The sequence below is a fragment of the Hibiscus syriacus genome, unplaced genomic scaffold (genome assembly GCF_006381635.1).
Source record: "Hibiscus syriacus cultivar Baekdansim isolate YM2019G1 unplaced genomic scaffold, ASM638163v2 tig00110933_pilon, whole genome shotgun sequence".
NCBI lineage: Eukaryota > Viridiplantae > Streptophyta > Magnoliopsida > Malvales > Malvaceae > Hibiscus > Hibiscus syriacus.
The window spans coordinates 474281-497155 of NW_024062919.1; the positions used below are offsets into that span (position 1 = coordinate 474281).

The window sequence follows — 22875 nt, forward strand, 5'->3', positions numbered from 1 at the left end:
GTGTCTACAAGAAATTATTATTTTTTAGCTAATTATTGAATTCTAATATAAAATTTAAATTTTATAACTTTTAAAATTATTAAAGGGAGTAAAAATAGATGATTGAGATTATTTTATTATAATTTTCTTCTTATTGGTTATTGTTAATTATAATTGTATATTTTAACTAAACGATTTAAAAAATATAATTTTTAAAAAAAATTACAATGTGAATAGATTATATATATTCCACTAGGGATTTCGTTTTACGCGGTTTATACAATAAATTTCTACTAAATGCAAAGTATAATTGAAAGGAATTACTTTTTAAAAATAAAAGTCCTAGCGTTAGGTGTTAAAGTTAGTATGTATATATAAACCAAATTGTACTGTATCGCAATTAATTATTTTTAATGCTAGTTTATATTACTTTTTGTGTACTGTAGTAATATCATAATTATAAATATGTACGTGTATCATCATAATTAATTATTATAAAATGTAATTGTTTTGATAATTTTATATAATAAATATAAATAGAGTATATATAATAAAATTTAAATTAGAATAAAGATTTGAACTTAAAATTTTTATTTTATATTTATATTTTTATCTGGCATCTGAAATTTTACAAAAATATTGTCTTTTAACATGATTTACATATTTAGTAAATTTGTTTATAAGTAATTTAGTAAGCATGTAATTATGTTTTAATAAAAAAAATTATAAATAATAAAATAAATTTATCGTTAATATAAATTTGATTTTAAAAATATTTTTTTTATTAATTTGGGATGATTACAAGATATCATTTCTTTAGAACCTTTTTAGTCATTAGTAATGCATACATATTCTACTTAAACTCAAGACTTTTAGAGAAAAAAACATTCACTTTCTTAAATTCAAAAGTTACTAATTTTAGACATTTGATTTTAATATTATCTTTTTTTTCTTTTAAAAAAGCTTATTTAATATTGTTTTATGAGTTCAAAAATACTTTTTATATCCCAAAAAGTAATTTCGACTGGTATCTAACCTATTATTAGATTATATTAGATTTGTAAATATCTATTAAATGGATGATTCTCTCATTCCAGTTTGCTCCATATACAAATATCATTATTTAAATTTATGATCTTATTTAAAGAATTTAATGTTTCGTCGCATTAGATTAACCTATAGTCGGTAACAAAAGATAAAAAAATAAAAATCACGTAGTAAAACTTTGAATGGAAATGGAAATCTGAGACGGGGAAAGGGGGTTTAAAACACACAATTATTCACCCTAAAACTCGACTTTTTCTTTAATTTATTAGGCGGACAATGTTTAAGGGCCAATTATTGAAGATGTAACCTGATATTTGCCCCATGGTGAAGAGACAAGTTTTCATAAAAGTATATGAAGATAAAATGAGCAATTTATTTTACAATAATAAAAGGTTAACTATATAAATGATAGTTGAATTTTTGGAGTGATGGTGTTTTAGTCACTCAAAACATTCTTCAATTTTTTTTCATCCCAATGTTCTTTTTAATATTTTAGTCAATAATTATAAAGGTCCTTAGTGAGTACTAATATTTGACACACACGTACATATATGAACAGTACTTATTTATCAATATAAAATTTAATTTAAATTTATTATTGAGAACAAATATGTTTGTCCGCCGTTGGCGGTTTACATTTTTTAATTTAGACAGAGAATTACAGACGATGAAACCAAAGAATGACTTGAAACCAAAGAATGACTAGTATCAAATTTAAGAATATCGAATGACAATTTGACAGGAATAATTCTTGGAGTGGTCTGACATTTCTAGTGGCCTTACTCCAAATGTATAATAAAAACCATAGATTATATAGGCAAAAGACGTTTCTAAATAAGAATACTTTCAATAAAATATACTTATCTAATAGCATCTTTTATGTATATGACCAAAATGAATAAAATCCTTGAACAAATATTGGTTGGTGTTAATTTAATTAAAAAAATAGATTACATATTTATTCTCTCTCTCATGTTGCGCGTTTAGGGTCGTGTTTTTCTGGTACGATAAGTATTAACTGCGGACTTAAATTTAAGAGTAAATTATATAAATGATCTTTTAATTATAGGATATTTTTTATTGAGTCTTTCGATTATTGAAAGTTACAAGATATTTTTTTGACTATAAGAAGTTGTTTTGTTGAGTCCATCGATTATTAAAAATTATAAAATAATCACCCAACTATTCTTATGTTTCAAACTCATCCTTTTATGTTACAAAATTGATAGTAATATGAGTTGGACGTCAACTTGAAATCTGAGATGTTAAAATCTGATCACAGTATCTCATGCGACTATCATATCTCAGTTAGTATACTGACGTCCAACTCAAACGAACGTCAATTTTTTATCAAAAAATGATGAATTTGAAACATGTGAATAGTCAGGTGATCAAGTTATAACTTTAAATAGTCGATGAAATTAACAAAACAACGTTATATAATCAGATTATCGTTTTATAACCTTCAATAGTAAAAAAAACTCAATAAATTAAACTCTATAATTGAAAGACGGTTTGTGTAAAACCCTAAATTTTACTTTATTAAAATCGTTATGGTTCCCTAAGAAAAAATTACCCACATTTTTATATTACCCTTTTATAATATTTGACGTACAAGGGTAGGTGTGTATATTTATGATATTTGTTAGAACAGAGCTTTAAGCCTCCCAATTCCCATCTATTTCTCAAAGTCGGTTGTTCAATCTTCTTCACTTCAATGCTCTTCTTCTCCAGGTAAACATGTTTGTGTTAATTTCATGATAAAATTTTACAATATTTGCTTCCTTTTCCAGAGATAACCCTAGATCTCTTTCTCTATACTCTTTCTATTTTATTTTACTTTTTCTGCATTAAAAAGTCGAGGATTGTGAAAAATAAAATGGGTATTTCTTGTTTTGAAGAATATTTTTTTCATGGCTTTGATTTCTTGTTCTGTAATATGCTTTCACATAGGATATTGATTCTGTTGATAAACCAGTTGTGAATGGAGAAAGCTAAAGTGGGTGTTCATTGTTTTTGAAAGGAAAAAAAAATTAAAATGGGAATTTTTTTTGGGTTCAAAGTGCTGGTCTTTGTGTGATTTTGGTTCACATAAAGGCTTGGTTTAGTGTATAAACAAAGTCTAGAATGGAGAAAAGTGAAGTGGGTGTTCACTGGTTTTGAAGAGAAAAATGGGATAATTTTGGTTCAAAGTGGCTGATTTTGTGTAACTTGTTGGTTTAGTGCATACAATAAGTGAAGAACTGACGTGGGTATTTTTCCTGGTTTTGTAGAGAAAGAGAGAATTTTTTGTTCAAAGTGGTGATCTTAGTGTAATTTTGGCATCTATCAGGAGCTTGGTGTAGTGCATAAACAAGCGGAGGTTAAGATTTTCGGTTCGAAGGACTGATCTCTGTGTAATTTTGGTTCACATTGGAGCTTTTGTTTAGTGATTTTGGTTGAAAGACTTGGTTTTTGTTTGAGATGGAAGGAGTGGCGGGTGGAAACACTGTTCAACCTAATTCAATCGGTAAATCCGAAGTTTTGGATGTAAAACCGGTGCGTACCTTGGTTCCTGTATTCCCTGAGCCATCTGAGGGTGCTCCGTATGTCTGCGTGTCTCCCAACGGCCCTTTCCCATCTGGTTTTACACCGTTTTTCCCCTTTAGTGGATCAACCCCAAGCCAAAATGGTGTCCATCCAACCGCCTCGCCAATTCAGCCATTTACTGTCGGACCTTCTAATGGCCAAAATTTATCACCAATGAATGCACACGGTAATCAAGGACACAAACCGGCTACACCAGCAGCTGCACGCAGTAATCAAGGACCCAAACCGGCTACACCACTGGATGCACATGGTAATCCTATCAAGAAAAGGGGAAGGGGAAGACCGAGGACTCGGTTTCCGTAGTAGCTGCCTACTTGGTAATTTCAATCCTTGAATTAGTGTATCCGATCAATAAGATGTTAACAGGGAATAAATTGGAAGAGGTGGTTTTGAGGTTTGATGCGATTAGGACAAAACTTAGCCAAGGGGAAGATGCGAACTAATCGAATTCCGACGTTCTTTTAACACGCAGACTTGAAAGCTGACAACCCAATGTGGAGCAAATGACTGCGGACTAATACGAAAAAGAGAACCGGGGATGTTTGATGTCGGGATCGCAGACCATCGTTTTCTTCCTAATGGAGTTATGTTAGAGGTAGAGCTAGTGGTGTTCTGTATTCGGAAAGTTTTTAGAGTATCATATCCTCGTGTTCGAATATGTGTAGGTTATCGAGTTCACTCGAGTACTTTTAGAAAAATGAAGAGTCGGAATAGTTGTAGACAAGCAAAACGTTTGGCTTTTCTAAAGACGTATGGGATCTATATGCTCATCCTTGTGTAATCATGCATCTTTATATGTATTTCATCTTATTAATTTGTAGCTTTGTATTAGGGATTTGGTTTATTTATTTTTCAAACTTTTTTTTTTTATGTATTTAGGGAATCGTATTTTTAACTTAATATCCAAATATGCATTATACTGGTAATCCAAATTATTAATAAAGGAAATTTGAAAAATATGAAGGGCTCAAAATACTTTACATTTTATTTATTTTTTATTACGACTAACAACGAATAAACGATTGTAAAGTAATAAGTAAGAATGACTAACGGCGAATAAACGATTGTAAAGTAATAAGTAAGAATGACTAACGGCGAATAAACGATTGTAAAGTAAGAATGACTAACGACGATGTCACGGTTCTAGGGTGAAAGAAAAGGAATTTAGATTAAAAAAGAAGAAAGGATTGAGAATAAGACTTTTTCATTCAATTTCATCATAAAAACCTCAATTACATATCAAATGCAAATATATATTCTAAGGCACTAACAGCTACCAATTATTTGTATGCATGTGTCAATGCTCGTGTCATGTAGTGTAAATGACTATTCTTTGTCTGGATTCTCTCCAACGACAACTCCTTGGCTATGAAGTATGAACCACTTCAGCTGACTCACCCGTCTGGACCTCTGTCCTGGGTTGACCCATATCTCCCTTCTCAACAACTTCATCAGATAACTTCTCAACTTCATTACCCATTTCATAACACATCTCTCCTTTTCCCTAATTCTCTTCATTTCTAATCCCTAATCGCGAATTTCCCAATTCATCAACCCTCGACGCCAATTCTTCCTCCTTTCACTTTTCCCTCGGCCGTGACATATGAATAAACGATTGTAAAGTGACAAGTAAGAAAGCATATATTTACATGAAAAAGTATACAAAAAAATTACGGGAAAGAATAATTTTATTATACTTAATGGCGTTATAAAATGATTATATAAGAGTATATTATACCATAAATTTTAGATATATTAAATTGTATGGACATTATATTCCAAGAACCTTTGCATCTATCATAAAATTTTCAATTAGTTTCTTTAATTTATTTATCCATAAAACCTATCATATCATAGAATTTTCTAGTTGAATTATTAGATTATAAACTTTAATTTTTTTAATTAATATTTGGGATAGTGGTTATATAAATTTCTTTTTGCAAGTGATGTTAATCAATTGATATGTGCTGTTAATTAATATGTGATGATCGAATAGCAATTAGGATTATATTTTTACTATAAACACATTAAATAATCACCGTTATTAAAATTATCACTTTGAACTATTATTACTTTATATATTTGCTTTTGCGGTAAGTTTTCGAGTTTTGAAATTAATAAAGGTGTTCATGATGAGTCAACATATAAACATTTTTTTACTTAATTTTTTTTTGTTTAGATCTGAATAAATATTCACTTTATTTTGATTTTTTATTGAATATTCTTAAGCAATTATTTTTGTCCGTTTTTATAGTACGATTGTTCATTTACTTTTATGATATTATTTTCTCTACCTTCATGGTAGTTTAACGTTTCATGTTACATTCATCACGATATACATCATGATCAGGAAAAAAACATTTCCTTTTACGATAATTTATCAGTACATTCAAACTCGTTCGCAAAACAATTGTCAAATAGGCTCTCTCAATCTCCATGCCTACACTAACATATATGTATAGTTTTGTTTAGAGACAATTTGTTTTTAATTTCTAGAGATATTTTGAAAGATGAAACATGTTTTCAAGAAAGGTATTGATTTTACTCTTCTTCATGCCCTTGAATTTTCATGTTAAAATGATATTGCCTTTATTGTACTTACATTGATGAAAACTTATTTTTTAAATTTTAAAAAACTAAACTAAAATAAAAAGATTTTTATAAAATATTTACTACATTGAATATCAAAACTATTTAGTATATTTAAATCTTGATGAAAGAAAATGAACATATTATATAAGATATACACCCATTTCTGACACATTCAAATATGATTCCAATAATATTGTTTCAAGCTATCATTTTATATTATTTGGAAACTATAAACTACATATTACTAATTAGTATTATTTAATTACAAATAAAACTCATTAAATGATCATAACAATTGAGGAGAATATTACTCTCTCTAAAAATCCTAAATTCAAACAAATTACATCTGAGGATGAATATATATTATCAATAATTAAGAAAGATTTTAAACAATCATATTATTCAAAAAAGAAGAAAAGTAATTAGTTATGGATATTTTAGTTTATAGATAAGTCCCAAATAAGTTGTTTATGTTATATTTAATATAAAATTCATAATATTATGTGAAAAAGCGTGAGAGAAAAAATAATATTTAGATATTTATTTATTTTGTTATTATCATTTTATGGTTCATGTTTTTTTAACATGAAAAACTTTTAAATAATTTTATTTTTATTTAATATTTAAACTTAGTATTAAATTTAAATAAAATAATATTATTAATTATAACAATATTGAATTAAATTATATTATGAAATAGCAGCCAATATTATTAAGGTCACTAAATGTTTGGACATAGACCAAAAAACCAATACAAAAAGCAGTTCTTCATTAGTGGGGCATATGGTAAAATTCTAAAATCCAGAGAACCAAAGGGAAACCAAAAACACACAAAACATAGTTCAAATTTAAACCCTGATAGAGAGGGGAACTTGCCTTCATAATACCATTTCAAGCTGTACTTTCAAACCTACACAGATAAAAGGAAAAATAGAACAAGGTCAGCTCCCAAAGTTTATCATCGGCAGGCAAAAGCAAAAATGAAAACAAAGAATCAAGAGTAGTGTTGTTCTGTCATGAAGTTGTCAAAGGTCTTCATGGTAAGTGCAATTCAAAAAAGTAACAGATAGTAAAATATAAGTTGCACAACTCACCGAGTATGCTTTCACATCAGCGTCGGTCATCTCTACGTGATCTCCTCTCACTAGACCGAGCATCATCATATGCCTCCCGCACATTACCTTTATTTTCTCGATCGTCTGCCCTGTACCTACGGCTTCCATGGTTCTCATCCTCATCCTTTCCACGACTTCTATATTTATGGTCCGGGTCATCTCTTTCTTGTTCTCTCCCTCGGGGTTCCTCTTCATCCTTGCCATGCCTTCGTCCACCTCTCTGGTCCTCATAATCCCGATTATCTCTCTTAGATCCATCATCTGGTTTGCTGATCCTGCTCTGAAGTCTGCCATCCTGTCTACCACTCTCACCGTCAAGCTCTCCTCCAGTCCTAACTGACCTAGAATAATTATCCCTCTTTCGATCATCTCTCTCCCACCTAGAATATTCATCCCTCTTCCGATCCACTTTTCCCCATCTAGAGTATTCATCCTTATTCTGGTCATCTTCCCCCCACCTAGAATATTCATAGCTATTCAAATCATCTTTCTCCCCATAATCTTTGGGAATTGATTCAGAATGGAACTTGATATCCTTCTGGTTATCCCTTTTTTGCTCCATGTCCCTTCCTAAGTTTCGACTTCTTGACTTTGATTCAGGCTGCTCGTCATGGTATTCATCATCGAACTTCCTCTTGCCCTTCAACATTTCCCTATTGTTTTCTGATTTCTGCAATCTCTCTAATCTATCACCCTCATTTAGGGTTCTTCCTCTTCTATCATCATTCTTGGCCTCAGAAGATGCAAAGTCCTTTTCTTCTTGATATCGACGACTACCTCTAGCATAATGACTGTCATCATCACCTCTATGTCCCTCTTCTGTCTTTGTCAACAGCATTGTTCTTTACAATGGTTTGATGCTTTACATCGCGTTTGTCAGAATCACCAGAGCTTCCATCACTATCATCTCTCGGGGAGACTGATCTCCTAGCAGCCCTTTCTCTTGCTGCCGTAGCCTTGCCACTTCTGCCATAGGATGAATTGGGATTTTTATCACCAGAATCATGTCTTCTACCTCCTCCCCTACCCTTCTCTACTTTTTCATCACTTTCACTAGAATCACTATCATCTTCCGTATCATACCTATGACCATGTTTCTGTACTATATCCTTTTTAGGATCTCTTGTTCTATCCCCATCAGAATCATATTCACCTTTCTTCCTTCCCCTCCTACCAGCGGTGTCAGAATCGTCCTCACTGGAATCATTCCTACGAGGACCTTTCTTAACTAATTCCTTTGTACGGTCTCTCCCTCTGTCTGCATCAGAATCAGATTCACTACCCATGTTGTCCCTCTCTCTCCTTTGACTCCCAATTAATTCATTCTTTCGTTTATGAATTTCACCTCTTTTCTTTTCCCTCTCGTCATCAGAATCAGAGCCATCCACAATGGAGTCATGCCTATTACGACCTTTTTTAGCTGTTTCTTTTTTTCGGCCTCTTTGTCTTTCAGCATCAGAATCAGATTCGTTACCCATATTGCCCCGCTCTCTCCTCAGCCTACCAAACAGCTCAATCTTTTGTTTTTGAACTTCACCTCTCTTCTTTTCCTTCACACCATCAGAATCAGAGTCATCCTCACCGGAGTCGTGTCTATTACGACCTTTCTTAGCTGTTTCCTTTTTGTAGTCTCTTGTTTTGTCTGCATCAGAATCAGATCCACTACTTGTGTTTTCCCTCTCTCTCCTCTGGCTCCCAGTCAAATCAGTCTTCCGTTTTTGAATTTCACCTCTCTCTTCTTTTCTCTCCCACCATCAGAATCAGAGTCATCCTCACTCGAGTCATGCCTATGACGACTTTTCCTAACTGTTTCCTTTTTTAGACCTCTTGCCCTATCTGAATCAGAATCTGATTCACTACCCTGCAATATTAAAGGAGAAACCAACTAATTAAAATACAAATGACATTGTGACACAGTGTCATACAAATCAGTGTATTAGCATTAAAAATGATCCACATATGTGATTGACTGAAATCATAGCTTTCAGCATGTTTAGGTCAAAATCATTCTAGAAACAGTTATCTAATCAATCAATTTTGATGAAAAATTATAATAATGTAATCTTATAATTTATTCTTTAATATACTAATACCACTATCTTATCCTTCTTGATGAAATAAGATTCCTTGAATATGTATTATGATGTGTAACACTTTACCTAATTTACTTATTTATCAAGATTTATGCAAATTAACATAGTTCGATGACTCATGGATTGCATACCACATGATTTATTCACCGAAAATTTAAAAAACTACTACAAAATTTAAGCTCAGAATAAGAATCTAAATTAAATATAATTGCATTACCTGTCTATCATTAGGTCTGCCTCTAGTGCGCTTCTTCTCTGATTTTTTTGACTTCTTTCGACTGACATGGTCATCAGAATCATTACTCTCAGTATCATAACGCTTACGACTCTTCTTGCGAGCAGTTTTCTTTGAATGCTCTACACTGCTGTCTGTATCAGTATCCGAGTCCTGATGCCTAGATCTCTTCTTTTCTTTTTTCTTTTTCCGATGTTGCAACTTGTCATCTTCATCTTGAACAGCTTGACCTTTTTTCTTGTCTGCTTTCACCTTAAGATCATTCACATCCAGTGCTGCAGAAACAGGTGGATCTCTATTCAGAAAGGAATGCTCGCGCTCATCGTCATTTTTTCGACGACTTGGCAAAGGAGGAAGCCCAGGTTCAGAAACCCCAATTCCAAGAGCAGCCCTAAAGGTCTCCATCTGCTTCTCCTTCCTCGCAGCAACTTGGTGGGTCTGAGTATCAGATAACCTAGCACCCAAAACATGAATGGTTCAATAAATACACAATAGAATCCATAATCCTCCATTAATAATAATAATAATAATCAAAGAAAACAAAAAGTTGCTAATAATCAACTCTTGTAAATCAGCTTATCCGAAACCCTAACCTCCAGAGCATGAATAAATCAATAAATGAACCCAAAAAAAAATCTATAATCACCCATTTTAAAGTAAAAGAAAACTAAAATTAAAAGAAAATTACTTTTGTTGACGAGTAGGCGTAGGAACAACTTCTCCTTCTTCTTCATCTCTCTCTTGCTCGGCATTCTCGAGAGCTTTCCTGGCCTCGACAAGCTTCTCGGCGATCTCAGATTCAGTGTAACCTTGTTCAGTGAGTTTATCTTCCAAAACCACAAGCCTGAGCTCAATCTGACGCTTGCGGTCATGCTCGAGGATTTCCTTGTTGGGTTTCTTGGTGGTGAGACCGGCGGTGCCTTGATCGGCCTCGAAAGGTCTGGTGGAATCGGTTACCCGATTCGTCTTCGGCTTTACGAAGAATTTGTTGCTCTGAATGTAACCATTGGTGCCTGACCCTCGAGGGGTTGTCAGTCCGATTCCGTTGTACATGTATTTTTTTAAAACCCTAACTCAAATTCCTGCGATTTTTTTTCCAGTTTACGATTAAGATAATAGATGTAATTCGATTTTTTTTATCAATTGAAATAAAGAAGAAGTGAAATTCAAAGGCATGAAACGGAAAACTTACAGAGATTTGAGATTCAAATCGTTCGTGCTTTGCTCTGCTTCTGGAAAATCGAGTTTGGATATAACCTAATTTAACTAATCTATTTAATCTATATAGATGTGCTTGAGAAGCGAAACGACACCGTGGGCGTCACAGATGTTTAATATGTCAAATGGTCCCTAAAACAGGTAATTCTTTTCATGTTAGTACCTAAACTAGTAAACTTTTTAAGTACTTTGATATTTGTACTTGAATTTTTTTTTTCAAATTTATGTTGATATGATACTTTAATATCCAATCAAGTTAATATATATATATTCTTAAGTAAAATTATGTATGAATTTTACTTTAAAAAATTAAATTAAATTTTAAATCAAATGATAGATATAGAACATATAATGTTTAAATTAAATTCAAATGAGTGAAAACACGATTTAATTGGACTCATAATGATCCATGCATCTTAGAAAAGTATAGATATTAGTCTCATATTATGGTATTAAAAAAAACCTTAAAATTTGAAAATTATAATATTACATATCTTTATCATACATAAATTTTCTCACAATCATTATTTCTTTGCAAATATTTTCTTAAAAACCAAGAAGATATAAATAAACCTATAGATATCTGTTAATCTATTTTTTAAATATTTATTTAAAGAAAATACTTTTATAGAAATAAATCCTTTGTTTTGTAATTTTGTTTTGGATAAACAACACTGCTGATCTATTTTATTTTAAATCGTTTTAATTTGATCATCGATTCTGAAAGACAAAATAGTTTTGCTCACTTATATTTTCGGGTTATAATATTTTGATCATTCGGATGTTAATCTCCACTAAATTATTGACATGACATATTAACAAAATTATTAATTTCTAATTTTGATCCTTAAATTATTATGTTAAATGTATTTCACAGATAGTAACTATATCTAAAGACTGCATATAGCAGAAATTAAGAAGAAGAAAAAACATATAAATAAAGTAAAACATAAGGCATGAAGAAGATAAATTGATAGCTAAAACTTTTCATTAATTTGATATCGTAAGTCTTCTATTAACATCGACCCTTTACAGTTTTCATTTAACCATACAAGTTTATCAACATAATAAGATGAATGGCAGCTTAAACTATCCCTAGAAATTTGCTAAAAGTTATAGAATAATGGGGTTGGGTGTAGAGTGCTTAATGTTACAGGGTATTACTTTGTTAAGTTATTATTATTAAAAATTATTAAATAGTCATTTAATTATTTATATATTTTAAATTCGTATTTTTCTGTTAAAAAATAGACTGTCATTTGAGTTGAACATTAATTTGCTGAATGTGATATAATAAAATCATAATTTAATAACATGTACTTGCACTACCGTTGCTTTTTAGTACTAGCTTGATAGCATAATGTTTCAAACATTGATTCGATGACATAATATAAATTGAGACTCTATTTACAAAATACAACTCAAACAGTTCTTAAATCAAATATTTATCATATCATAGTGAGTAAGTTAACGTACGACTTAGACGATTGTCCATTTTTTAACGAAAAAAACGAGTTTAAAACATATGAAGTTGAGTGACATTTTCATAACTTTCGGTAGTGGGAAATTCAACAAAGTAACACCCTATAGTCGGGATCATTTGTATATTTTACCTCAAAGGAAAAAAATATATTTTTTATACAAAAATATTATATTTGAAAAACTTTATTTGTATGTCTGATGTTAATAAATTTTAAATTTTTTTGAGCAGGTACTAACCTATGATACTTAAGATTAAAAAAAATATTAGAACAAATTATATATTTTTACCTTTAATAACCACAGTGAACAGTTTGGGCCTTTCACCGGCGGGTACCCAACTGCTTATGGAATCCATAATCCCCGAGAATTATCTAAAACCCTAAAAACATCGAAACGCTTAGAATCTCAAGCAAATTATCTCCGACCAATCGACAGGCTCTTTTATACTCATTCTAACCCGATGAGACCTCATTTCAATTCGTTTCCCCATCCATCCCAGCAGGTAATCTTCTTTGATTCTCTCTTACATTCCTTGTTTCACTTTTTTTGTAATTGGAATTTGATTTTCAATATTTTAAAAAGAATGGTTTTCAATCAAGTTCTACGGTGGGAAATCAGTGCAATAACAACATAAACATGGTTATGATGCATCCTCAAATGGGTATTTTTAATCCTCAGTTTCCAATTCCACTGAATAATAATAATCCCAGTGTTATGCCATTGCTAAATAATGTTGGATTCATGAGTGGAGCTAAACAGCAGTTTCCTACACCAAATAACAATATGGGTTTCCTCAAGTTGGTCCAATTTTACAAAATCTGAACAATCTTTCAATGGTACAACAACTTGCTGCTCAGTTCAATAACCCTCTGCAGAATCCGAATTGGTTGAATTTGCCTCAGCAAAATAATATTGCTTTGACAAATGGGCAGCAACAGCAACAGCAACAGCTTTTTTTACAGAATCATTTGCAGAATATGAACAAACTTTTGAATGCTCAACTCCCTGATCTCTCTCAGCTTGTTTCTGGTGGTCAAGCAATGGGGTGTCTCAATCCATCTGCTGTTCAGATTCCACATTTCGGGTTTATGCAGCCAAACCTGATGCAGCAGCAAGCCACTCAGGGTCAGCAAAATTTAGCCGATGTTAATGCATCGAATTTGCCTTCTGCAGCAGCTTCACAAGCTCAAGGAGACCCTTCTTTCAGAAAGCCGATGGTATATGTTTTTACCCCTTTACTGTTTTAACATTGTGCTAGGGGCTAGAGCTGGGTACATACTTCCATTTTTTATTAATGTTAACTCTGAATTTGGTTTGAGAAAGTCTGATTGCCTTTGGTAGATTAAAACATCTAATTTAGAGATGCCATTCTTTCAAAGGTTTCTGCGAATTTTGAAGAACATGCTTACACTACTTGGAAATACTCATTCAGCTGGGAATATTTTTCTCAATCGTATATGCTAATCCTTTTCCCTACACAGAACTTCTCAATATGCTTTGTTGTCATTTAATATGAAAGTTCCCTAATTTTTAATATGGAAATGGTTGATATATGGTGTTAAATTTTCTTTCCACAATGTTTTTAGTGTCTGTTTATCTTTTGTTTTGGTTTTTGAAATTAATACAAGCCTTTTATATTCTTGAAGGGATATCATGGTAAAAATGGCCAGAACAAGATCAGTTTTTCAGGAAGAAATGCTAAAAGGGATTCAAATTGGGGGTTGGTACTTTAAACATATTTTGGTTTCTAGCTTCACTTCGTGGAAGACTTCAATTTTTTGCATTTTATACTGCTGAAATTCAAATTGTGTAGAATTCGAAAGTCTAAGTTCCAGCAGTCTCGGTTCCATCAAGCTGATAATGCGAAGAGAGCATTTGCATCTTCTAATGGACATAAGGAAAAAGGTTAACCTTTTAATGAATTTCAAAGAACTTAAATGTGTTGGATGCATTTGGCTGTGGATAAATAGACAGTTTTATCTGTATATTTTATTTTGTCATAAAGCATAAAACTAAAAAGATTAAAAAGAAGAGAAAAAAAAAAGGTTGTTTGAAATTTGCATTATTATTATTATTTTTGAATAGTATGGGGTGGTTACAAGTTAATATTTGTTTATAATCTTTTTTTGCCACTGATAGCGCGCGCACACACCCTACAAACACAGTTGTTCGAACCTGGGAGGCTCGGACCTCAAGGGTGAACAACACTCCCCTTAACCATTGAGGCTACCCAATGGGTTCAAAATCATCTGGCATGTAGCACGTGTGGAATCGATTATAAATGAACTGATTTAAGTTACTTAAAAAAAAAATTGGGACAAGTTGAAGATCATTGTGAAAAATGGGAGAAGGGGGTTGGTCAAATTTGCTCTTGTTAAAATCTAAAGTCTTGATTTCTTAATCTTTCACAGTTAGTGCATGGTCTAATGAATGTGATATGAAGTTTGTTCCCTACTAGTAATTCTGGTGATCTGATTGAAAATAAACTGCAGGTATTGGGTGGAACCAGAATTTCTTTGGCATAGTGAAATAGGGTTTAAGGTTGGAAATCCCAGCTAGTCACAGGTTTCTAGAAATAGAAAAGGATATGCAAGGTGTATATTGAGTGTTCGATGGAGTTTGCTGTAGTGTTAACTGTTGTGTTAATCACTATGTTTCAGGCTGACTTATATGTTTTATTTAAAAATTAAGTTTAGCATTGCAGAAAAAAGTATGAAGGTTTTCTGTTTTTCAGACAAGTCGGTAAATGTTTAGAAGTTTAAATAACCAAGACCTTAAGCAATCTGTCTGGGTTTGGGTCACTGAAGTATAAAATTGGTAGAGCTAGAGCAGTTGTGAGGTTTAAATTCTTTTCTATTGATTGGAAACTAAAGAATCCAAGAAAGGGTATTTGAAAATATAGTTCGATTTTTTTGAATTTACATATGAATGCCAATGTATATGTCTAGACATTTATGTTTGAGATGAATTACTGATTCGTCATCATTTATTTATGTTTGAGATGAAATTTATCTATTCTTTTGTTTTATTTGTTTTTTGCTACTAGATTCTTTTGTTTCTTTTGCATAAAAGTTCTAATTTCTCCTCACCTTGGGTAAAAATAACAGGGCAGGATAATGAGAGGGCAGCTAATTTTTCTCATTTTAATTTAGCAATCCCGGCTAAGGAAAAGAGAAGGTAACTTCTGTTTGCTAATACTCATTTAACATAGTTTTGCTTGTCAGATATGAAGAAAACTTTTGCTTCTTGACAGTGATGTTCTCTTGAGAATAATATCATGATAACATGAGTTGTTTATTTTGTTGAAACTGCTTTTACAAGTGGTGGTTAGCCATGATTATTGTAATGATGGTTACAGTTGGAATCATTCTATGCAATCGTGTTAAAAACCATTAGTTACGCAACTAAACCCTTATGATTCCATTTTGGCGAGTTGCTTAAGTTCTTTCTTGTATAAGGTTGAATTATTGAGAATTGGTCAATTTAACATGTCCATTCGAGGCCCTAAACGTCCAGGGACAAAATCCCACTTTTTGCATGATAATGGAACTAGGAATGCTGATGCTCTATTGGTTTACATGTTTTCATTTGATTTAACGTCAGAATTTTTAAAATTCCACAACCTTTTGGTGTTTTAAGGTCAATGGATTTAGTTGTTTGCTGTGGTATGGGAAATATATGTATGTACGATACTCGATAGCATAGCATAGATTTCAACACTAATTCAAATTTGTTCATGTATTCCTTGATTATAATTCCCCACGGGGAGGCTAATAGAACCGAACTAATTCTAGTTGATATTTTAGTGAAATCATCATCATCAGAATCCTCTTTTCCTATACCTATGATAAATATTTCTCGTAATTTATCATATATTTTCTCTCGCTTTAGATCTACCTTCTTTCTTACTAATCTCTGCTTTGATGTGTCCAAATTCTTTCATAAATGAGAAGATCGCTTGCTTTGACCTATACGGAGCAAGAAATAAGAAAGTGGCATGAAGAACGCAAGAAGTTCTATCCAACAAAAGCTAACATAAAGAAGGTTGGATTTAGCTGTTGAATGTTCTTCCATTTCATTTCATTTTATTTTTCATTTAAACATGTTCTATGAAACTTTGCTGGCTGCAGAAACTGAGTGGAAAAGTAGCAGACACCGAGGTTGCCAAATTACGTAGTGAGGTACATATCTTAATTTTTCCTGATCTTTTAAGAACTTGCTAGTATTGCATAAACTTGAGCATAAGACCTATCTCATCTTAAAGGGGAGCCATCTGGTCGACAAACATTTCATGCTTTCCACTTATAAGCCTCTCGTCCTAAGCATGAAAAATCATTGAAAAAATTGAACATACCCGTGTCATAGACCCACCCATCTCTGAACTCGGTCTGAATAACATAGGTATATGTAATAGTTATAGTACTAGTATCCAGGACTTGATAAAATTGGAATTGTAAGCATGTCTAACAATGTTAATTATTGATGAAAAGATTACTGAAATTTTCGGTTATGGGTTTACAGACAATCTAAAAAAAGATTACGGATTTAGGCTTCTTCGTCACCAATCTATATAACCGAAATTTTTTCTTGATATCTCTCATTTTATTTTTTCCCTTAAAATATTATGTCCAAACCTTTGTTGCAGCAATTTAAGGAGATTTTGGCAAAGCAAGCTGAACTAGGAGTTGAAGTTGCAGAAATTCCGTCTCGGAGAAAAAGGTGAATGGAAGGGAAGAAAATCGTCATCTGTCAACCAAGAGGGGCAGATTTGGAATGAGGAATGACAAAAGAGGGAGACCGAATAAGAGGGACCGATTCCCCAAGAAACCGAGATCAATGCCGGAGGAGTCATTTGATGGCACTTGTTTCAACAAGAGGAGTCCGACCCTTTTGCAGAAACTTCTTAGTGTCGATTCATTAAAGATAAAAGCCGGTTGTTGCAGGTTTTCCGATTCATGGTTATGAATTCTTTCTTTAAGGATTGGCCCGAGAAGCCATTGAAATTTCCCGTAGTGGTTGTTAAAGATGGTGTGTATGGGGGTGAGATCATTAAAGAGAGACCCTTGCCTGGTGCTGAAGATAATAATTTCGAAGTCTGCAACAACACAATGACTCAAAGTATTGTTGATGCTGCTGGTGATGATGTCTCAAACAACAACAATTCCGATGAAGACGATGACGAAAAACATGACACTCAAGTTGACAAAGTGGCTTTGGATGTTAGTGAGAAAGGAGCAAAAATTGTGCGGAATGACGAAGATGAGGAAGAAATCATCGACTGATTATCTTCTCTCCTCCGCCTTGTCTGCCTCCCCCTGCATCCACCTCCACCTCCTCGAGGTGCTGCTCCCTTTAAGCGTGTTTGTGCATAGCTTAGCTTAGCTTATAGCATATTTTGTGTATAATTTTGTAAGGACTTTAAACAACTTGAAGGAGTGGATAATTTTGTGAGTACTTAAAACAACGGAAGGGAGTGGATATCTTTGCTATACTCTGATGCTCGAGGGCTTCTTTGTGATTTAGCTTAAACTTCAATGTTAATTTTTTTCGAGTTAATTGTACTGAACATCTCAAACTATGACTTATTTTAAATTAATTTTTAATTTCGTTAATTTCGTTCTCAAATTAGGACTCATTTTAAATTGATTTTCAAACTTTTAAACATTTTAAATTCATCCTCGAATCGATCTTTAAATTTTTGAATGTTCCGATTTCATTCTTGAACTTTTGAATGATTTTGGGGATGTTTAAAAGTTTGAGATTAATTTAGAGCGGGGTTTATAGTTTAAGATGACCTCCATCGACATTCATTGAAAGTCCCATTGATGAACACAAAATATCATATTGCTCTTGTTGTCGAGAACCATTACTTAATTCATTATATTTCTGTGTTACTTTTCCTTTTATCTTTCATAAGAAATGCCTTGATCAGTCCAATAAACTTATACACCTTTTCCATCACATACATCCTTTTTTTCTCGAGTCTAATGAGAAGATTCTCGTTTGCAAGCTTTGCCAAAACCATCATCATGGAGGAAATTGATAGAAAATGTGAATGAAGATGAGGAAGCCACAAAGATTAAACATTTCAGCCATGGAGATCATTGCTTGGTGTCAGCAGACAAGATGGAGGAGGAAATTGATAGAAAATGTGATGCTCAACCCTTGTTCTATTATTGTTCAGAATCAAAATGCTCTTTATTTCTTCACAAGATGGAGGAGGAAATTGATAGAAAATATGATGCGCTCCTTATCAAAATCTGACACGTAGGCCTATCCGTGGAGCAGTCATAACTTTGATCTAGAGAGCACGACAGGTGGTCCGATTTTCTATTTTGGAGGCCCCTGGTGATAATTCATTTTAAAATTGGACCAACTTGATCCAATGCTTGTGTATATGCACAACTAAAGACCCTCAATCCTATGGATGAGACGAGTAGATCAAACGACAAATATTTCAACGCTACATAAGGGCAACAAATAAATTCCTATCGCCATAGCGAAGATATCTAAACTCTCTTTTCCGTATGATATAGAGATAGTGAAAGTATCTCAATGTTTTGGTTTAAATTGATAAATGAAAAGAGGTAGGCATCTTAACGCCTATACATTCAACGAAGGATTCTTGACGCTATGTCGGGATAATGACAAATGGACAAAGACATCTCTACGCTTAAACATGTTATGGACGATCTCGTCTTTTAAGTTCTTATAAGCCCACAGTTTAGCTGCATCATTATTTCAATTTTTATAAGAATTTGAGCAAATAACTTTTGGATTAGGTGGAGTTATCTCCGCGCCTATATATATATATATATCTTGTGGAGGATTCTCAACGCTTTATTGAGATATTATACTTTGACATGGTTAAAGCAGATGGAGTTATCTCTGGGCCTATATGAATACCCTTGCGAGAATTTAATAGGCAATTTTTAAGTTGGACGAAGATATTCAATACCTATACAAAGAGTTGGACGGAATATTCTCAACACTTTGGTGTGCTAACACCCCCATCTCGACGCTTTGTAGAAGGCAAGGCTGGATTCTTGTAGCTTTAGCAGGGACATCTATATTCTTTTTGGTCGATAGATCGCAGTGTAATCTCTTAAGCTAGGTCACTACAAAGACATCTTCGCATTTTCAATCAAAGATGAGGCAATTTAACACCCTCAGAGGAGTCCTTTTACCTTGGTAGAAGCAATAAGGAAATCTTAGTTTTCGTTTAATGGGAAAAGACATCTTGACATTCGTAATGACAAGAAAAATATTCCTATTGCTGGAGCGGACACTCTTTGGATGATTCCTTTAGACTGTAGCAACTACAGTGTAAGACAATTTCTTCTCAATAAAATACTATAACACATATATAAGCATTTCAACGCTTTCGGGGAGAAATCTCAACATTATGTGAGTGGCAATAGAGATAGTCCTACTGCTAGAGCGGAGGCATCTTACCCTCTCATTCGATGTTAGAAAATTATAAAGGAGCAAAGATATCTCGACGATCTCAACTGGTAGAGCTGGTAACCCAGCCTACGATAGACGCACCGCAGGTATAGAAGAGGCACCTCCGCGCTCCCGTAGGTATTCTATAGGTGTGACTAGGGAATCTTTGCCTTGGTAGGAGCAGTTGGGTGGCACCCCTTCTAAGGTAAAGACATTTCCATATTCATTAAGACACAATAGAGGAATTCCTATTGCTGGAGCGGAAGCAATTTGAACTATTGGCTAAATTTCGTAAGCTGTAAGCTTGGGGTGGAGGCAACCCTACCTTTGCAAAGGCTTCTCAACGCTTTTAGAGAAATTTCAAGAGTTGCGGAGGCAGCTCGATGCTTCTGTAGTTAAAGGGTAGAGATATCCTAGTGTTATCAGTGGATACCAGAGGCATCTCAATTTTTCTGGCCGAAAAAGTCCTTTTAGTTAAAGTTCAGCGGAGGCAGTTCAACGCTTTGGTCAGGGAGGAGACATCCCCATTATGGCAGCACAATGGATGCGCCTCAATGCTATAACAATAAAACATAGGATATTCAAATACTTGGGGAACCAACTGAAAATATTCTCAAAGAATTATAATGTGTAAGTGGAAGTAGAACTCTTATGTTTGCATGCATTAGGCATTCTCCAATACTACTTGGTATAAAAGGTACTTTTTCCTAGTTCATGGGTCGAGAAGTTGCTGAGTTGTACTCTAGATCTCATCTTACCTAAAGTGTAAATAATTTTATCTCATCTAAGGCAAAGATAGAAGACTAAGTCTCATCGTATCTTGTCTCATCTAAGATAAAGAGAGAAGACTAAACAATAAGTTTAATCTAGATAAGTCTTTATGTACTTAATCTAGGAGTAGGTTTGTTTACTGTATGACTTAGGCTAGAAGGTCAGGAGAGTAAGATTAGAATCCTTCTTACCCAAAATACCCTTTTTAACATGTTATCAGATCAAACTTTCAAATTAGAAATTTACCTCGATGAATTCATCCTTTTTTGTCATAAATTTACTATGGATCTCATCCGACCAAAATCCATCTAAAAATACCATCACCAATACCTCACATGTACCTATCACACGCCACAAGCTCAAGGGCGGCGTTAGTAAACTTTTAAACATGTTGACAGGTTGTGAATTTACATGGGATGTTTGAGTAGGAGATGAGAGGTTTTATCTTGGTTGATTCTTTTCTTTCGGAAGGTGTTCCACCCTCACCAATATCATTTATTGACGATAACATTTAAATTGTGGCGGCCGTAGGCATTACACACCTTCTGATTTAAATAAAGAGTAGCAACCGGTTGTCTAAATAAGGTTGTAGAGGATATTGGTGGTATGGTTCATCAGATCCCATAAATGTGAGAGAGAGAGCCCGAGAGAAAATCCTCCTTTCAGTTTTAACTGAAGTCAAATTTAAAGTAGTGATGATTATTTATAGGTTGACAAAATGAATAAACTTGACTGTCAAATAATAGATTAACTATAATAGATCAAGTTAATCCGTCAAAGATCACATAACGAGACTGTAATTATTCAGAGGACATGAATCTTCGAAAGCTTCAAGAACTTCATGAGTGACAACGAGGTGTCGTTTCTAAAAGAGATCCGGGGTATAGCATTGTTGCTATCCATTTAAACCAGATCATCTACGATGAGACTAGATGTATACTACTTAAATATCTGTATTATAGATTAACAAAGTTATTTTATATGGATGTATAGCATGGACTAAACCTCATTTTGTTATTAAATTAATAATAAATTTAATGTTAAAAAATTAAATAAATTAAATAAATTTAAAACATTACAATTTTATTAATAGAATCCCCGTTCACATGTGTAGGAGAAACAAACCACACCACAAAGCACAAAACAACAGAACACATAAAAACAACAAAACAAAAACAACAGCAACAACGACAACTAGGGATGCATGTTTGCATGAGCAAACAATTTATTTATCTATCTTGGTCCGATCATTCAACGTTAAGCCTTGGTCCCATAGGATACACACCTTTTTTCTAAGTCCATTTCAAGTTCACAGTACAGGCCAGCACAGCAATCGGTTTGCCAAAAGCACACCCTGCCTTTCGGGAAACAGTTTTCAGCTGGTTTTTCGACCGGGAAAATACTGGTGAAAGGGTTCCTAATGTTGGCATCGGCAATGATAGTGAAGGGCATAGCTCCGATACGAGCAGCCGTAACAGTCGGAGCCATCATCGGGAGAAGCACCACAGCCACTGCAACCAAAAGTAAAACAAACTTCCTGCACTCCATTTCTTGTAGCAATTAACTAATTACTTCTTATAGTAAAGAGTATAGATAAATCTGTGTTGTCACCCGATACTCCTTTATATAGGCAAGGCAAGCCACAGTGACAAATCCAAAAAAAATCTATAGGTAAGGTCAATGTAAACAAAATAAATTTTTTATCTCAAATAATTCATATATATTTTAATTTAAAATAAAATATCAATTATATATATATATATGGATTAAATCTAAAATGATATATTAATTTGAAAAATATAATTTTCTTAACATAATTCATAAATATTTTTTATTTAGGGTACACTAACTATTTGGTCACCCACCTATTACTTAATTTATGATTTGGTAACTCAACTCTTATTTTTTCAAAATCATATAAAACCTTATGTCTTGATTTTGTTTTGATCACCTATTGTTAAAAAATTAACAATGATGATAACATGACAAATTTTCAATTATTTTTCAATCCTCACGTAGCATTATCTTATGATGACACGTCAACATTATTGCTAATTATTTAAAGACGAGTAACCAAAATGTAACATCAAGTGTGATTTAAAATAAATAATAATTAGGAGACCAAAATAGAAATGCAATAATAAGCGAGTGATTAAATAAATAATTTACCTTTTCTGGACATGGAGTGGACCATGACCTAGGTAAGCCTAAGCCTATATATGACTAAACAGAAACATAAAGTGTGCTTGCATGAAACGTGCATTTAAACACATGAACCACCTTATACAAATGTAATAAAGACGACAGT

At 33.0% G+C, this 22875-nt stretch overlaps 2 protein-coding genes and 1 pseudogene across 4 annotated transcripts; 1 reads left to right on the forward strand and 2 right to left on the reverse strand.

Moving 5' to 3' along the window:
• Positions 1-6968: 6968 nt before the first annotated feature.
• On the reverse strand, positions 6969-8131 carry LOC120147120 (U1 small nuclear ribonucleoprotein 70 kDa-like). Its single transcript, XM_039160565.1, has 2 exons — positions 7302-8131; positions 6969-7117 (listed from the first exon to the last, which is right to left on the reverse strand). Exon 1 carries the CDS (start codon positions 7969-7971, stop codon positions 7318-7320), a length of 654 nt encoding a protein of 217 aa, XP_039016496.1. The 5' UTR covers positions 7972-8131; the 3' UTR covers positions 6969-7117; positions 7302-7317.
• LOC120147119 (pre-mRNA-splicing factor cwc-21-like) lies at positions 7872-10930 on the reverse strand. 3 transcript variants are annotated; one of them, XM_039160564.1, is made up of 6 exons: positions 10843-10930; positions 10339-10732; positions 9633-10104; positions 9108-9183; positions 8840-8898; positions 7872-8647 (listed from the first exon to the last, which is right to left on the reverse strand). In XM_039160564.1, exons 2-6 carry the CDS (start codon positions 10701-10703, stop codon positions 8129-8131), a joined length of 1491 nt encoding a protein of 496 aa, XP_039016495.1. In that variant the 5' UTR covers positions 10704-10732; positions 10843-10930; the 3' UTR covers positions 7872-8128. The 3 variants fall into 3 exon arrangements, with proteins under 3 accessions (XP_039016495.1, XP_039016494.1, XP_039016492.1); XM_039160563.1 differs by having other exon boundaries at positions 7872-8612; positions 8805-8898; XM_039160561.1 differs by having other exon boundaries at positions 7872-8898.
• A 1852-nt stretch (positions 10931-12782) lies between these two features.
• LOC120147169 lies at positions 12783-17882 on the forward strand (annotated as a pseudogene).
• The last annotated feature ends 4993 nt before the right edge of the window (positions 17883-22875 follow it).

Coding starts and splice junctions, on each gene's coding strand:
- LOC120147120 (XM_039160565.1), bottom strand. CDS start 7,971: ATGTTGAAGGGCAAGAGGAAGTTCGATGATGAATACCATGACGAGCAG.
- LOC120147119 (XM_039160561.1), bottom strand. CDS start 10,703: ATGTACAACGGAATCGGACTGACAACCCCTCGAGGGTCAGGCACCAAT. Junction 9,184..9,632: donor GCAGACCTAATGATAGACAG/GTAATGCAATTA, acceptor TTAATATTGCAG/GGTAGTGAATCAGATTCTGA. Junction 8,899..9,107: donor TAGGAAAAGTCGTCATAGGC/ATGACTCGAGTG, acceptor ACTCCGGTGAGG/ATGACTCTGATTCTGATGGT.